Below are 17,644 nucleotides of genomic sequence, written 5' to 3'. Positions count from 1 at the left end.
GAATCCTACATAAGTTATTTGGTGTCTCCAACTCTTGCTTATCTCATCTTTAAAATGGGAATCATAATAGTATTTACCTCTCAGAGCTGTGGCAAGGTTTAAATGGGATCACATACATAAAGTGTTTGGATAGTGCCTGGTCCTAAGCATATCCATAAATTTTAGCTGTTAATGCTGCTGCTACTTCCTCTATCACATTACCATCCTGTCTCTAGCCTTTTTTAAATCAAGTGGAAAATTTTGCCCTTTGAAAACCCCCATCAGGTGCCAATCTATTGCTCTTCCCACCTCCAAGGGGACCCAGAGAGATATCAAATAGAGAAGTCCACATACTGCTGTGAGCCTCTGGGGTAAGCTACCCAAGTGATAAGTGAATCTAGCCTCACCTAGAAAGAAGCCGTCTCCTCGCCTGGAATGATTCCATCATGCCTTGGCTTCCAGCTCATTTGTGCCTTTGAGTTTGCAATAGTGGGAGCCCAGCTGGAGACCTCAGACACTGATGCGGATGCTTCTCATTGCCTATTTTGAGCCTCCACAAGAGCCATATGTAGAAGGACAGAGCAGTGGGCTTCAGGAGGCAGATATCTGATCCCCAGACTTAGCAGAGGAAGAGTGCATGCCTCCCTCTTCTCCCTCCCCTTTATCCCCCCACTGTGATGGGGCCAGGGTACCTGACATGCTGGCTGGTAGCCCTGCAGTGGGAGCTATTCATACTCAGAGGAGCTGGTGAGTCCTAGAGAAGGGATTTTGACTTGTGTCTGTATTGGTATGGAGCTTTCCATGTCTCTGACCATCTTTTTAAAAAATTACTTATTAAAGTTTGGAAGGTTATTAACAATAACATATTCAAGACATTGATTCATAATAACACCACTTAAAGATAAGCTGCTGACATTCTGGAGCCTATTTGAGTCTTTTTTCAGTTATGTGTGTGTGTGTGTGTGTGTACATGTACCCACATATATATGAAGTATGAAACATATTTATCTACCTTATTGTACTTCCTACTTATGAAACTATGTTTTTACTTTTTGTTAAAGAGTAAAAGGCACATATAAAGGTGCAGCCCAATGAATTTTCACATACTCAACACACCCATGTAATTAACACTGAAATAAAGAAACAGAACGTTATAGGGGCACCTAGGTGGCTCAGTCGGGTAAGCGTCCAACTTCAGCTCAGGTCATGATCTCACAGTTCATAAGTTCAAGCCCCGCATCGGGCTGTGTGCTCACAGCTCAGAGCCTGGAGCCTGCTTCCGATTCTGTGTCTCCCTCTCTCTCTGCCCCTCCCCTGCTCGCACTCTGTGTCTCTCTCAAAAATAAATAAACATTAAAAAAAAGAAAAAAGAAAAAAAAAGAAAGAAAGAAATGTTGCCATCACCCTGTTAAACCAAACGTTTTACCCTCAGCCACAGAACACATCATTTGAGTGTTTTCTCACAGACGAAGTTTTAATGACCACAAACTAAAGAACAGATCTACAGAATTTAGGTCACCTGTTTTGACTGATCTTCAGCTCATTTCCCATTCTTCACTGATATAAACATTCTACAATAAGCATCCCGGTGCCTATGCCCCGCTCACTGCACTGTTTCCTAAGGGCAAATCTTAGAAGTAGAGTCTAAGGAGTAGGGTATATACACCTCTCAAGGCTTGTGATATGTGTTGCCAAATTGCTCTCAAGAAGGGTGTAGAGCTGTTCCAAGGCTGCTGGTTTCCTCTGACTCTGCGCGTCATCTTTCTTTTTGGTTCATGGGGTTGAGTTCGTTTTCCTTTCTTGGTCCTCTCTCTCTCTCTGGGCTGTGTCCTTTGTCCCCCATCCTAAGTGTGTGAAGAAAAACCCTATTGAGTACACTACCCCTACAACTCGAGCTAGCTTGTTAGTCACATGTTCCCTTTTGAATACCCACCAAAAATGTTTCTTAGAAAAATGTAAAACGGACGTACACCAACCATGGAGAGATATTTCAGTGAAAGAAGAAGGGGAAGAAGCCATCTCCACCACTAGTAACAAACACTTGTGTCCATGGCAAGAGTGAGGGGTCCACATGGAACTTTTCAAGCACAGCTGTGGCAAGCTTCTCCAAGTTCCCTCAGAAGCTTAATCCTGCCTCAAAGTCATGATTCCATCTCTCCTCCAACCCTGATTCTTGTAGTCTCCAAATTGCAAAAAAAAAAAAAAAAAAAAAAAAAAAAAAAAAAAAAGGTGGGGAGGGGTTACTTTAACAGCCGACACACATCTGTTTCTGGTGTTGGTGGCCTCCTGAGGACTTTTAGCCCTTTCTCATTCTCTTTAGAACCCCAAAGAAGGAAATGAACTGTGTGGGCCCGTTAGCTTCCTGTGGAGTGGGCTGGAGATCCCAGGTGGTCTGGAGAGCCAGAGCTTTTCTGCCAGAGGCATTTTGGTGCATGTGCTGTTCAAATTGTGCACACAGTAATTCTGTGCTAAGATCCGTGCCAATCCACCAGCAAGGTTGGTGGACACCCAGGGCTTCAAAAGATCTAAAATCATTGCTGACAAAGCTGCCAAAACACACATTAAGAATCACTTCTGAGGGTCCTGCGTGGCTAAGTCTGTTAAACATCCGACTCTTGATTTTGGCCCAGGTCATGATCTCAGCGTTCGTGGAATCAAGCCCGGCACTGGGCTCTGAGTTGACAATATGGAGCCTGCTTGGGATTTTCTCTCCTCTCTCTCTGCCCCTCCCCTACTCCCAATCTTTCTCTCTCTCTAAATAAATAAATAAACATAAAAAAGAAAAGAATTACTTCTGGGATGCAGGGCACGGACATCTTTGCAATCAGCCCGAGTGCTGCTTTCCTAAGGTGACGGAGAGTCTGCGGGAATGCCCCTGCAACTCTGCCTGCCATGCCGTCTTGCAGCTGCCTCTCAATGAAAGTATTGGGGCAGGTGACTGAGGTTATTTGCCCACATGTTGAAACAAATCTTACCATCATCCTACAAACCCTTCTTTTTTTTGAGAGAGAGAGAGAGAGCACGCAAGAGCACAAACAGGGAAGGGACAGAGGCAGACAGACAGACAGACAGAATCTTAAGCAGACTCCACGCCCAGCATAGAGCCCAACACAGGGCTCTCGATCTCACGACGCTGAGATCATGACCTAAGCCAAATTCAAGAGTCGGACACTTAACAGACTCAGCCACCCAGGCGCCCAACCTACAGACGTTTCTAAAAGGAAAAGGCATCTGGCCTAGTTTCTAAACCATTGGTTGATTCTTAACAAATACTTATTCAACTTTTATTTAAATCTGAACCAATTAACAGGAAGTTATAAAAAGAAATCTACTTCATCTAGATTCAGACTTGGCTACAAAGACGCGGCCTGCCCAAGTTTGCATTCTTTATGGCAGATCAAAAAAATAAATGGTTTGATCTGATCAGCAATTTCTCTTTGCCATTCTATGCCAGTGGTTCTCAAGAGAGGGGTCCCTGAACCAGCAGCATGAGCATCCTCTGGGAGCTTGGAGAATGCAGAAACTCGGAGGGTGGAACCAGCAATGTATTTAACAAGCCCTCAGGTGACCCTGATGAAGCTGACATTTCCTGTGGGCATTAAAGCCAGCCTGTGCCCACTTGGACCAATTCTCCATCTTACTGGTGGAGGATCTATCCAAGCTCAGGGTTTCCCATTGCCTACCATGATCTTGGGCCAGGAATACAAATTAGAACCTAAATAAAAGTAAATCACAGTCATTTTTTTTTAATGAGTGGAAGGAGAGAATTCCCATGTATATATATTCCAGAACCAAATATGAAATGACTTTTATTCTGTAGAAAAAGCTAAGTAATTTGAAGTTAAATGGTAAGGTGGCTAGGCTGACTTAGCGAAAAATATGAAATGCCCAACATTTTAAATATAATTCAGTAGTATTACCTTCAGTTTTATGTAACAACCTAAATTGAACTAGTCAAGTGTTGCCAAGAGTATTGCCCCAAAAGAGTTTGTACCTGATTTAATGAAAAGATAAAAATTATGTGTGATTTACACATTCATTGCTTATGGTAGCTTAGTCATATCCCAAGTATTTCGAAAGAGTGTGTTCTCTTCTTTCTTTGCACTGGATTCTGAAAGATCTAGCTTCAAGCCCTAGCCTCACCCACAAAATACTCATGTGACCCCTTCGCATGTTACTCAACCTCTCAGTGCCTGGATTTCCACTTTTATGAATGAAATTGAAATTAGAATATTCACTTCACGGTATTGCTGTGACGATTAAATAAGATGACACCTGTAAATCTTAGCATGATGCCCAGTGCATCAAAAATATCCATTAACTAATAGCCTTTCAAGCTACTTTGATGGTGTCTTTTAATTCAACATTCTCTCCTGCCAGAAAGTAAAATTCTGATTTTTTGTTATTTTGCTAACAAAGTTCTTTTTCTTTTTAAGTTTGTTATAAATGCTATCACATCATCACAAATCCTAATTAACAAGACAACCAAATATGCTTAAAATCAGATTACAGAACTGGCAGGGAACTCCAGTGTGTGGAGTAACTCCAGTGCCTGAGGTACTGAGAATACAACCCCGGGAGCCATGAGGTCTGAATTCTAGTTCCACCTCTACCCCTAATTCACTGGGTGACTTTGGGCAAAACTTTTTTTTTTTCAATATATGAAGTTTATTGTCAAATTGGTTTCCATACAACACCCAGTGCTCATCCCAAAAGGTGGCCTCCTGAATACTCATCACCCACCCTCCCTTCCCTCCCACCCCCCATCAACCCTCAGTTTGTTCTCAGTTTTTAAGAGTCTCTTATGCTTTGGCTCTCTTCCACTCTAACCTTTTTTTTCCTTCCCCTCCCCCATGGGTTTCTGTTAAGTTTCTCAGGATCCACATAAGAGTGAAACAATATGGTATCTGTCTTTCTCTGTATGGCTTATTTCACTTGGCATAACACTCTCTAGTTCCTTCCATGTTGCTACAAAGGGCCATATTTCATTCTTTCTCATTGCCACATAGTATTCCATTGTGTATATAAACCACAATTTCTTTATCCATTCATCAGTTGATGGACATTTAGGCTCTTTCCATAATTTGGCTATTGTTGAGAGTGCTGCTATAAACATTGGGGTACAAGTGCCCCTATGCATCAATACTCCTGTATCCCTTGGGTAAATTCCTAGCAGTGCTGTTGCTGGGTCATAGGGTAGGTCTATTTTTAATTTTTTGAGGAACCTCCACACTGTTTTCCAGAGTGGCTGCACCAATTTGCATTCCCACCAACGGTGCAAGAGGGTTCCCGTTTCTCCACATCCTCGCCAGCATCTATAGTCTCCTGATTTGCTCATTTTGGCCACTCTGACTGGCGTGAGGTGATATCTGAGTGTGGTTTTGATTTGTATTTCCCTGATGAGGAGCGACATTGAGCATCTTTTCGTGTGCCTGTTGGCCATCCGGATGTCTTCTTTAGAGAAGTGTCTATTCATGTCTTCTGCCCATTTCTTCACTGGGTTACTTGTTTTTCGGGTGTGGAGTTTGGTGAGCTCTTTATAGATTTTGGATACTAGCCCTTTGTCCGATATGTCATTTGCAAATATCTTTTCCCATTCCGTTGGTTGCCTTTTAGTTTTGTTGGTTGCTTCCTTTGCTGTGCAGAAGCTTTTTATCTTCATGAGGTCCCATTAGTTCATTTTTGCTTTTAATTCCCTTGCCTTTGGGGATGTGTCAAGTAAGAAATTGGGCAAAGCTTTTACATCTCTGGGCCTCAGGGGTAACATGCATCTATAAGCAACCTTTTCCTTTTGTGCCTTTTGAGAGACCTACAAGGAGCAAACTTGCTTCAAAAATCAAATCCAGCTAAAGAGTAGAGTCTGCTGTTGGCTTGTTAGAACTATGAGAAAATTAGGTAAGTTTAACATAAACCGTGTTCTCAAGCAGTTATCAGTTGGTGTTACGATACAAACCTCCAGAGTAAGGGATTATGAGCACAATCTCACACATGACCATAATCCCAGTTAGAGATCTATATCCATCACAAAAGAAATGCAAACTACTGAGGTTAAAGTTGGTGACCAATTTGGAGTGTGAAGAATGGTTGTAGAAAGTCTGCAGCCAAGTAGGAAGGGAAAAGCCATAGCCTCAAAGAGTGCAGGAGCGACATTGATCGCAGGATGTTGTCCCTGTTGCTATTAAAATACTGCATGTTATTCCTTACTGACATTTGTGCACTTGTTCTTGCTGACGTGGGCTGGTTTTTTTCAGCTGCCATGTGAAGACCAGATAATCCTCCTCAAAGGCTGCTGCATGGAGATCATGTCCCTTCGCGCTGCTGTGCGCTATGACCCAGAAAGTGAGACTTTAACCTTGAATGGGGAAATGGCAGTGACGCGGGGCCAGCTGAAGAATGGGGGTCTTGGGGTGGTGTCGGACGCCATCTTTGACCTGGGCATGTCACTGTCTTCTTTCAACCTGGATGACACAGAAGTAGCTCTCCTTCAGGCTGTCCTCCTGATGTCTTCAGGTGAGTACTCCCAGACTCATTATTGGGCAAGAAAAGAGCTTTTGCTTATCTGGTGCTAATTCAAATCACTTGATGAGTTTCCAGTCCATCCCCCCACCACCACCCCGCCCCCGTCCCCACCGCTGCTTTAGCTGCAAAATCATAGCTTATTCTCTTTCAGCAATTAGGGATTTGCCAACGAACTGGGAACTGAAGGAGGGTGTCAGGTATCTGATGCTTCCTGCAATCTCCCAGCGTAGTAGAAGGACCCAAATGAGTCCTTTTAAAGACTCTATGAGATGATCCACCTTCAACAGACACTACCCAGCCTGACCTATGGTAGTTGGCCAACTCTGCCTCCTTCTGGTTTATTACACAGGGTATGGGTATGAGTGACTACACCATTCTGTATTAAGTTCTGGTTGAGGAAAATTTGTTTATGGCTTAGCTACAGCTTAAGTTTATTGCTATATAGCATATTACCCGAAAATTTAGTGGCTTAAAGCATCCAAGATGGCAGAGGTTGGGGCTGAGACATCAAACACAGCTGTAGGCCTCCATGCATCCTCTCGACTGGCAGGCTAGCTGAACTCCTACATGGCTAGAGGATTCCAAGGAGAGCTCCAAGCACACGAAAGCAGAAACTGCAGACGTCTTAAGTCCCAGGTTTAAGTCATATAGCATCACTTCTGCCGCATTCTGTTGGTCCAAACAAGGCCCAGCACCAGTCCAGAGTCAAGAGCCCACCTCTAGATGGGAGGAACAGCAAAGAATCTACACCCAGCTCTAACCTGCCTAGAGCTCATGATCAAGGCCTCAGACTCCTTCCACAAAGAGTAGATGATAATGCTGAGACTTTTTTTTTTCTTCAGAGATCATGTCATAATAAATAAGAAATGCAAAATACAGCAAACTCTTCAAAGGAAGCTAGTCTTTAAATAGAAGGTAGTTTCAGAGGCACCCTGTGCATTTTCAGAGCATCCTCAGTTAAGCTGAGGGTCACTCTGCACGACAGCTGTCAGCTTAACTTATCCATATCTCCCTCTGGACTGTTTATTTCTTGAAGACAGAAATATGTCTAATTACAATTAGGCCAGTGTTCAGTAGAATTTGAAAAATGTTTATGGGATAAATGACTAAATAGATGGGTAAATTATCAGTCACAAGTACCATGAGAACCCTTTATAGAGTCCATGCTTCCTAGTTAACTCAGTAGAATTCCTTTTTTCTTTTTTGAAGCTTATCTTGAAATCTATTTGCTACAAGAAAATTTAGGTATGGCAGACTTTTTTTAAAAAAATCTTTTTATTATGGAAAATCTCAAACATAAACATAAGTATATAATAGCATAATGGGGGCACCTGGGTGGCTTAAGCCAGTAGGTTAAGCATCCAACTCTTGACTTTGGCTCCAGTCATGATCTCACAGTTCATTGTGAGGCCCCGCATCAGGATTCCCAAGCCCCTCTTGGGATTCTCTGTCTCCTTCTCTCTCTGCCTCTCTCTCTCTCAAATAAATAAATAAACATTTAAAAAAAAAAAAACAAAACAAGAAAAGAATAGCATAACGAACCCTGCTGTATGCTGTGGTGGACAAGCTCTAGGGTGCCCCCCATGACCCCCACCTTCTGATGTTTACACCCTTGTACAATCCCCTCCCACTGAGTGTGCACAGAACCTGTGACTTGCTTCAACAGAATACAATGAATTCACTGTCACCCCCATGCAATTCGGTTACATTATGTTATAAAAGATTCCCTCTGGCTAACAGGCTTGCCCTAGAGACTCTCCTTGCTGCCTAGATGAAGTAAGCTGCCATGCTGGGAAAGCTCACATGACAGGGACCTGCTTGTGGCCTCTCGGAGCTGAGGGAAGTCTCTAGTCAACAGCCAGTGAGAAGCCCAGGCCCTTTGTCCTAAAGAAATAAAATGGATGGGGCACCTGGGTGTCTCAGTCAGTTAAGCATCTGACTCTTGATTTTGACTCATGATCTCCAGGTTTGTGAGTCGAGCCCCACACTGAGCTCCATACTGACAGTTCAGAGCCTGCTTGGGATTCTTTCTCTCTCCCTCTCTCTCTTTCCCTCCCCCACTTGCTCGCAGATGCTCCCTCTCTCTCTCTCTCTCTCTCTCTCCCTCTCTCTCTCAAAATAAATCAACAAAAAAAATTTTTTTAAAGAAAGAAAATGGGTAACCCCTTTCCTTTGGGTTTCAGTGTCCCTTAAAATAAGGAAATTGAACTAAATAAGTGGGAATTATATTCTGGAGGGGGATTCAAGGTAATTGTTAGTGAAATTGTAGTGGTACAAAGAATTTTAAATAACATTGAGCCACATACTGAGAAAGCTATTTCTTTTACAGTTTTCTTTCTACTTATATCTCCTTCTAAATAAGGCAAGGAGAGAGATTCATTTTGGTGCCAGTCTATCCCGAATGCCTAACACTTACTGACCTCCCTGTATAACAGAGCGGATCTCAGTCTTCGGCAAGAATCTTTAGCTAAAGTTTAATAAAGGTGGGGCACCTCCACTGACAGCTCAAAACCTGGAGCCTGCTTCGGATTCTGTGTCTCCCTCTCTCTCTGCCCCTCCCCTGCTCATGCTCTGTCTCTCTCAAAAATAAATAAACATTACAAAAATAATTAATAAATAAGTTTAATAAAGGTTTCTGTCACACACTCTGTTTTTACGGCTATCTTCTAAGTACGGCAAATGGATTTTTATTTACTGAATAATATGTTTCCCCTGTAGTGAGTTAATTTTAACAGATTGTTAAACAAATAATCTCAGTAAAGTAAATAAAGGGAGTATTTGAGAAGGCAAAAATTGTGATACCAAACCCTGTCAAACACTTAACTGGGCGATTCTTCCCCATCCTCTGATTCTGATGATGCTGTCACTGCTGGAGAGCCACGTGACATACTTAAAAACCTTTTAAAAATCTTCTCCACCCTAATGGCCTGGGAACTTTTCATTAATACTGCCAACACCAGAAAAATATTACAAGACACTTTCCAGTTGGCAAATGATAGCTACATATCTGTGCTCCACGGCTCCGGCTGTCCTCAGTATTGTCTTCTAAGCCCCATTGTTTTGTCTGGCATTACAATGACACAGTATCTTAGGGCTTTTCCACAAAGCCTTCTCCAAGAGCTGCTACCACTAAGTTCTTTGGTCCTGCAGTGATGAGCGGAGAGCTCAAATGGACATGATCCCAAGGACACAGCTTTGAGAAATTCTGTCTTAAAGAGTTAAAGACACTCTTTGACCTTTAAAATATTCCTTCAAAAACATGCTTAATACCACTTGAACATGATCAAAATGTCCATTCATCTTCTCTGTGTCAATTACATGACCACCTTATCTTTATCTCTTATCAAAGGACAGAATTTTAAGGCCACAAAACCCGGGTTATTTTTTTCCCTTTGAAGGAGTACATCCAGAGCAGTATTATGTTGCTTTTCTACTTGGATCAAAAGGTAAAGGATCCTGTGGAGAATTCTTCTGGCATACTCAAAGAAAGAGAGAAGACAGGGGTGAGAGAGAGAGAGAGAGAGAGAGAGAGAGGGATTGAGGAGATCCACAAAGCAGCAGCATCAAATACAAAAGACACAAAATAAAAATGCACAAATTGCATTTCAAGCCAAATAGGGGATTCCAAAAGCCCATGTATTTTGTTTAAACACAGAAGTGGATTGAGACACTAGTGCTGAGCCTTCCTTTCAGATTAAGCAGAATCCTGTTTTGATTTTTACTAATACAAATACTTCAATAACCAGACACTTAAAGTGTGAACTTACTCGATCGGAGCCACAAAAAGAAAACTGGAAAGAACTGGGCAGCAGGGCGGTAGGGCTCCCTGGAGCTATATGAGGAATCCATCCTGGTTTATAAATTATTTTTTAACATTTTTTATTGAATTATAATTGACATATAACATTGTACTAGTTTCAGATGTACAACAGAATGATTTGATCTTTGTATACATTGCCAAATGATCACAATAAGTCTGGATAACATCTGTCCCCATATATGGTTACAAAATTTTTTCTACTGTGATGAAGGCTTTTTTTTAATAGTTTTTTTTAAGATTATTTATTTATTTTGAGAGAGAGGGAGTGTGTGTGAGCAGGAAAGGGGCAGAGATAGAGGAAGAGAAAGAATAGCAAGTAGGCTCCATACCAACAGCACAGGGCCCAACATGGGGCTCGATCCCATGAACTGTGAGATCATGACCTGAGCCAAAGTCAATAGTTGGACACTCAACTGACTGAACTATTCAGGCACCCCTCTCCTGTGATTAGGACTTTTAAGATCTACTCTCTAAGCAACTTTTAAGTATGCAATAGAGTATCATTAACTATAGTCATCATACTGTACATTACACTTCCATGACTTATAACTAGAAGTTTGTACGTTTAGACTCCCTTCACCCATTAAGCCCAGCCCAGCCCACACCCTCTGGCAACCTCGAATCTGTGCTGTTTCTACGAGCTTGGTTTTGTTTGTTTGTTTGTTTGTTTGTTTGTTTTTAGACCTCACATATAAGATGATACAGTATTTGTCTTTCTCTAACTTACTTCCCTTAGCATAATGTCCTCAGGGTCCATCAATGTTGTTGCAAATGGCAAGATTTCATTCATTTTTTATGGCTGAATAGTATTCCATTAGATGTGAGATATAGATAGATAGATAGATAGATAGATATAGCTATATCTATATCTATGTCTATACCTATATCTATATCTATATCTATATCCCATCTTTTATATCCATTTGTCCACCAATGGACACTTAGGTTCTTTCCATATCTTGGCTCTTGTAAATAATGCTACAATGAACATGAGGTACATATATCTTTCCAAGTTCGTGCTTTGTTTTCTTTGGATAAATACCCAGTAGTGGAATTACTGGATCATATGGTAATTCTATTTTTAATTTTTTTTTTTTTTGAGAAAACTCCATACTGTTTTCCAGACTGGCTGCACCAATTTGCTTTCCTAGCAACAGTGCACAACATTTGTTATCTCTCGTCTTTTTGAAAAATGGCTATTCTAACAGGTGTGAAGTGATATCTCATTGCAATTTTGATTTGCATTTCCCTGATGATTAGTGATCTTGAACAACTTTAGATTTGCCTGTTGGCCATCTGTATGTCTTCTTCAGAAAAATGTCTCTTCAGATCCTCTGCCCAGTTTTTAATCAATTGTGGGGTTTTTTTGCTATTGAGTTGTAGGGGTTCTTTTTATATTTTGGATATTAACCCCTTATCATATATATGGTTTGAAAATACTTTCTCCCATTCCATAGGTTCCTTTTCATTTTGTTGATGGTTTCCTTTGCTCTGCAGGTTTTTCATTTGATGTAGTCCCACTTTATTTTTGCTTTTGTTGCCTTTACTGTTGGAGTCAGATCCAAAAAAATCATCACCAAGACTAATGTAAAGCAGCTTACCATCTATGTTTTCCTCCAGGAATTTTATCATTTTAGGTCTTACATTCAAGTCTTTATTCTGTTTTGAGTTAATTTTTGTATACGGTGTAAGATAGGAGTCTAGTTTCATTCTTTTGCTTATGGCTATCTACTCTTCTTACTTACTTCTTACTCATTTACTAAAGAGACTATGCTTTCTTCATTGTGTATTCTTGGTTCCTTTGTCATAAATTAATTGGCCATATATTAATGAGTGTATTTCTGGGCTTTCTATTCCATTCCATTGAACTTTGTGTCTGTTTTTATACCAATACCATACTGTTTTGATTACTATAGCTTTGTAATATAGTTTGAAATCAGACAGCATGATGCCTCCAGCTTTGTTCTTTTTTCTCAACAATGCTTTGGTTTTTCTGGGTCTTTTGTGTCTCCATACAAATTTTAGGATTGTTTGTCCTATTTCTGTGAAATAGGAATTGAAAAATGTCATTGAAATTTTGATAGGGATTGCACTGAATCTATAGACAGCTTTGGGTAGTATGGACATTTTAACAATATTAATTATTCCAATCCATGCATACAGAATATCTTTCCATTTATTTGTGTCTCCTTCCATTTCTTTTATCAATGTCTTACAGTATTCACAGTATAGGTATTTTACTTCCCTGGTTAACTTTATTGCTATGTATTTCATTCTTTTTTACACTATTGTAAATGGGTTTGTGTTCCTTCATTTCTCTTCCTGATAATTCATTATTAGCTTATAGAAAGAAAACAGATTTTTGTATATTGATCTTGTATCCTGCAACTTTACTGAATTTATTTATAATTCTAACAGTTTTTTGGTGAAGTCTTGTTTTTCTCTATATAATATCATGTCATCTGCAAATAGCGACAGTTTTACTTCTTCCTTTCCAGTTTGGATGCCTTTTATCTCTTTTTCTTGCTTACTTGTTCTGACTAGAACTTCCAATACCATGTGGAATATAGAGGTGAGGGTGGGAATCCTTGCTTGTTCCTGATCTTAGAGGAAAAGCTTTAAGCCTTTCACTGTTGAATATGATGTTAGCTGTGGGCTTGTCATACATGGCCTTTAGTATGTTAAGGTACATTCCCTCTGTACCCACTTTTGTAACCTAAGTGTTTGTAGCCTGGATGTTCCCCAGTCATCTAGCCTTCTTCTGACATCCCTTTATCTTTTGTGTGAAATTGCCTTGAGTCCCCTCCCCACATATTATGGAAGGCCAGCAGTCCTCCCAAGACTTGGGAAGATTTCTTGGTCATTACATGGTCATGGTCTCCTCTAGCTCCAACTTCCCAATGTAATTCTTCCTTAATCCGCACGGGGCAATGCTAGCTTCTTTTCTTTTCATTTAATTCCCCAAAACACCCCAACACAAGGCTGCTACAGGTAGCAGTTTTATTAACTGTATTAGAGAAGGGAAGGAGTGCTTCATTACAGGAGGTAAACAACTAAAATTGGAGATTGTACTTCTTTGTCTTCATGAGAATTTATTATCTGACACTCTTCCTTTGGCATTCAGGCCTCCTGCAATGTTTCCAATCTCTTCTCACATCTCCCCTTCTCTGCATGTCCATGCTTGTCTTCCCCTCTCTGCCAGGAAGTCAGTGGAAACTCAAAATCTTTCCCTTATTATGCACAATATTTCAACTCTGTCGGTGAGGCTTCTCCTATGAGGGAGGCATAGCCATTTCCAACCAAGGAGGTGATGTGGCTAACCCAGAGATATTTATCTGAACAAAGCATCGACTCCTTTTATGTAAATTGTGACACTTCCCTGGTACCATTGGTTCTTAATGCCCCAGAGTTCATGTTATATCCATGCTCATTCCTAGGAGTTGATAGGTCCCCAGATCTGTCCACTTCACACTAAAGGGCTTGAAATGGACAAAGCAAACCTTCTCCTTTCCATTTCTGAATTAACATCCATCTTCTTGCTTCCCCTCAGACCGCCCAGGGCTCGCCTGTGTTGAAAGAATAGAAAAATACCAAGATAGTTTCCTGCTGGCCTTTGAACACTATATCAATTACCGAAAACATCATGTGACACACTTTTGGCCAAAGCTCCTGATGAAGGTGACAGACCTGAGGATGATTGGAGCCTGCCATGCCAGCCGCTTCCTGCACATGAAGGTGGAATGCCCCACGGAACTCTTTCCCCCATTGTTCTTGGAAGTGTTCGAGGATTAGACTGACTGACTTCATTCTCATAATTCCTACAGCACTACTGGGTGTCATTTCATTCCATTGCCTAGCTCTTTTTTGTTTGTTCCTTTGTTTCTTTGTGTTGGGAGAGACTGGGGGTAAAGGGAGGTAGTCCTTAGCATAGACATGGATGAAATTGCCCCTTGAATGCGGGTACTTGTAACTATTGCATTTTGTTCTCCAGTCCTTTGATGTGAATGCTTTGAAGGTTTTACAGTTGTGGAGGTGGGGTGGGGACAATCATTAATTCACCAGCACCAAGCCATCACCAGCTCCCATCTGTCCCTGGTCAGAGACTCAAGCAAGCAAAATGGCGTGGCAGAAGACTAATGAAGCCTTAAAACCAAGATAATATGGTCATCTTGATCCAGCCCTGATTTTTGCAGGGCTCAAATTAGCACGGCACAGACCAACTTTGGTTAGATGTGGCTTTCAGCTTTCTAGGGAAAGATCTGAACTTATTTTTATCTATTCAAGAGCACGCTGTTTTCCTCACCCTTCATTCTCTCCTGGCAGCATAACCTGGAATGTATAGGAATATTTGTTCCTGAAAAATCAGCTGTCCTTTCACTATAATTTTTATAATCCTATGATTTAATTCAAGTTATACAAGGGTGTGACTCAAAGATATGCAGGTATTTGACTGACTGAGGCCAACAAGGGAAACGATTTTCCTCAGTGAGCCCAAAGAAATTAGAAAACTTTACTTAACTAATGTCAGTGACTCAACAGTTTCCAAAAATTCACATAGTCTTACCTCATAGTAAGGAAGGCTTCTTTACAGTTTAGGCCCAGAGAAAATTTCCACAGAAATCAAACCTATTTACAGAGTGTTGTCACTTTTCAATGACATCTGATCTGTCATCTCCCAAACTCCTGAAGTTATTTAATCCTGATTGCATCTTTGCTGAGCTGACAACAGATTTCCCTACGGATTAAATCTTCTAATCAAGGAGAGATAACAAGCTGAATTTTGAGCCTTGTTCTGGAGGAATTCTGAGGCAAGATTAGTGTCGTACATTCTGAGTTGAAGGAAGTGCAGTGTTCTGAGAGTCTCTTCATGTACTGATGGTTCCTTTTGGTCTTAGATCCTCAAGCTCTTTGCTCTACACACAAATGTTTCCAAGTCCCCTTTTCCCTCTCTCAGGCTTGACTATCACTGATCAAAGCCTGGTCTGGACACCGACCCACTCTGCCTCTCTTACAGCATTGCCCTGACAGATATCTCATAGAAAATACCTGCAGCCCACATACACGAACCTCACTCACATTCCCTACCTAGCCCTCCTCCCTGATGACAAATGCTGGAGTAGGTTGTGCCCAGAAAACCCATGGTGATCCCTGATCATTTCAACTTCAGAAAATGGGCAAAGAATGTACCCAGGCAACTGAATGTATCTTGTTCTTCACTCGCATAGTAGACACAAACTATTCCTTCACCTGCCTTGAACTGCCTTATCCTGGAAATATTGGGGAAAATAAGCCATATCAGTGAGATTTACCTAAAAAAACAAAGGAATGCAAGTCACTGTGAAAACCAAGTGGACTAATTCTTTTTTAACTTGCCCAGAAGTCAGGACACCTGAGTTCTAGTTTGTGCTCTGTCAAACTGGTGGTTTTGTAACCTTGGGTCTTGGTTTTCTCAGCTGAGAGAAAGTCATGAACTTTAAAATCCTTCCCATCCTTACTAGTGTACTGATTTCTCGGGGGAAAAATCTATTCCTTTTTGATGGTTTCTTTCATAATTCAAATTTTTAGCTTTATTAGAAATTATGGCCCTTTAACAGTTAGGGAATGCATATTTGGTATTGAGTCAAAATACAAATTTGACATACTACTCACCAAGTATGTAGAGAAAAGCCGGGTGGCCTTGGAAAAAGGAGAGGAGCAGCACTGAAAAACCTTAGTGTGACTGGGAATAATCTGGAAGGAAAAATATATGTTTAATGTGTGAAAGCTACTGGCTTCCCAGGAAGAGGAAACAAGACTATCACTATGGAACTAGCTAAGCAAAGAAAGGAAGTAGGGGAGGATAAAGTTTGTCTTTATCTACAGACTTGTTTTGTTTTGTTTTGTTTTGTTTTGTTTTGTTTTGTTTTGTTTTCTCTAAGCCAGTCGCTAGCCAGTCTCCCGAAGCCCTTGCTTTGTTAGCAATTCAGCTCCCTCTGTTGACTCTCCTTGGAGAAGTACTCTTTGAAACACTGCTGAATCACCTTCTATGCTCCAGGGTAACTCTGAGAAGCTCTGTGGTGAGGGGCAAGTTTTCTCTCAGAAGGGAATGGGAGGAAGGCAAATAGGAAGGGTACTGGAGGGTTCACAGACCCCTTGGGCATCAAGCCCTCTGGGGACAGCTTCCTCAATTTGTTTGACAGAGATTCTGAAGTATATGAGATACACCCAGACTCAAATACAAGTACAGAGCCAGATCTAAGGCTAAATCTGAATGCTTTGGGGATTAACCATGGCTGGGCATTGGCCAAATGGGACAGTGTATCTACAGTAATCCAGCTAGCTCCAAGTAAATTTATGTTTGATCCTCAGTTCCTAAAATGATTGCCTTAAAAAGGCAAACTACTGATTTGAAACTCTTGTTGAAGGCTGAATACTTTGTGTTGAGCAGGACGCTCCTTAAAGTACTTCAGTTTGAAGGGAAAGGCTGTAAGGACTCTAAGGATCATGACCCTGGGGTCAAAATGATTCATTTCTTCTGTAACTGGTTGAGGTACTTAGTGCATCTCAAGACTCCATCTCATAAAACTCAATCAGGAGGGATTTACTCTGGATTTTTTTTTAAACATTTTTTCTTATATTGTCCGGGCTTTCAAATCAAGTGTGAACCTGATTGAAACCCCTCACGGAGGGGAGACATCCCAGTGAAGGAGAACACATCTGTATAACTGGGATTCTTATTTATGAATCATTTAATTTCGGGGGGATGAGTGGTGTGGGGTGTGTGTGTGGGTGGGTGGTCGTGTGTGTGTGTTTGTAATCCTCAAGTGTACTTTACTCTTCAATTTAGATGTGCAGTATTTCCAGAAATAGTGAAAAAAAAAAAAATAAGATCTTTTCTTCTTTATGATTCTGCTGAACACACTACGTGCTGCCTCAGAGCTTTTTCTAGTCAAATGAGCCTCGGTCCTCAATGACGTGCTTGCCGTGTTGATGCCTCAGCCCAGTGATACCCCCCTTCACCCGTGCCCTACACGACACCTCTTCCGTTGGCAGTGCGGTCGTCAGTCATCGGAGTGGACCGCCAGGCTCGGCTCTGCTCCAGTAACGCCATTCTCAATTGCTCTTCTGTGGACAGGTGCCTAAGTCTTGGCCCCTCCACCACACTAAGCCCCCAACAGACTCAGCCTCCATGGAACTGCTGAGCACCCTCAAAGCATGTCATTGTCAGTGATACACTTTTCTTCTATGGAACTCTAACCTATTCGTGTCATATTGACCTTCTGATGCATGAGTCATAAATTATGAAATCGGTCTTATGGTTTTTGAAATGTAGCCAGCGTTTGTAAG

At 41.3% G+C, this 17,644-nt stretch overlaps 1 protein-coding gene across 4 annotated transcripts in view; it reads left to right on the top strand.

The window, feature by feature from the left end:
* The window catches only part of THRB (thyroid hormone receptor beta), a 335,135-nt gene extending 320,488 nt beyond the window's left edge, over positions 1–14,647 (top strand). For 3 of the 4 annotated variants that reach the window (XM_042956862.1, XM_042956864.1, XM_042956861.1), the window contains 2 exons: positions 6,231–6,489; positions 13,869–14,647. In XM_042956862.1, coding sequence (XP_042812796.1) covers positions 6,231–6,489; positions 13,869–14,110 — 501 coding nt within the window. In that variant the 3' untranslated portion in view covers positions 14,111–14,647. Of the gene's footprint in view, positions 1–6,230; positions 6,490–8,827; positions 8,923–13,868 lie in introns of those variants that run through there. The other variant, XM_042956863.1, reaches the window with a different exon arrangement.
* The last annotated feature ends 2,997 nt before the right edge of the window (positions 14,648–17,644 follow it).

This window comes from Panthera tigris, chromosome C2, assembly GCF_018350195.1.
Source record: "Panthera tigris isolate Pti1 chromosome C2, P.tigris_Pti1_mat1.1, whole genome shotgun sequence".
Lineage (NCBI taxonomy): Eukaryota > Metazoa > Chordata > Mammalia > Carnivora > Felidae > Panthera > Panthera tigris.
This window is presented reverse-complemented; position numbering and strand designations above follow the sequence as displayed.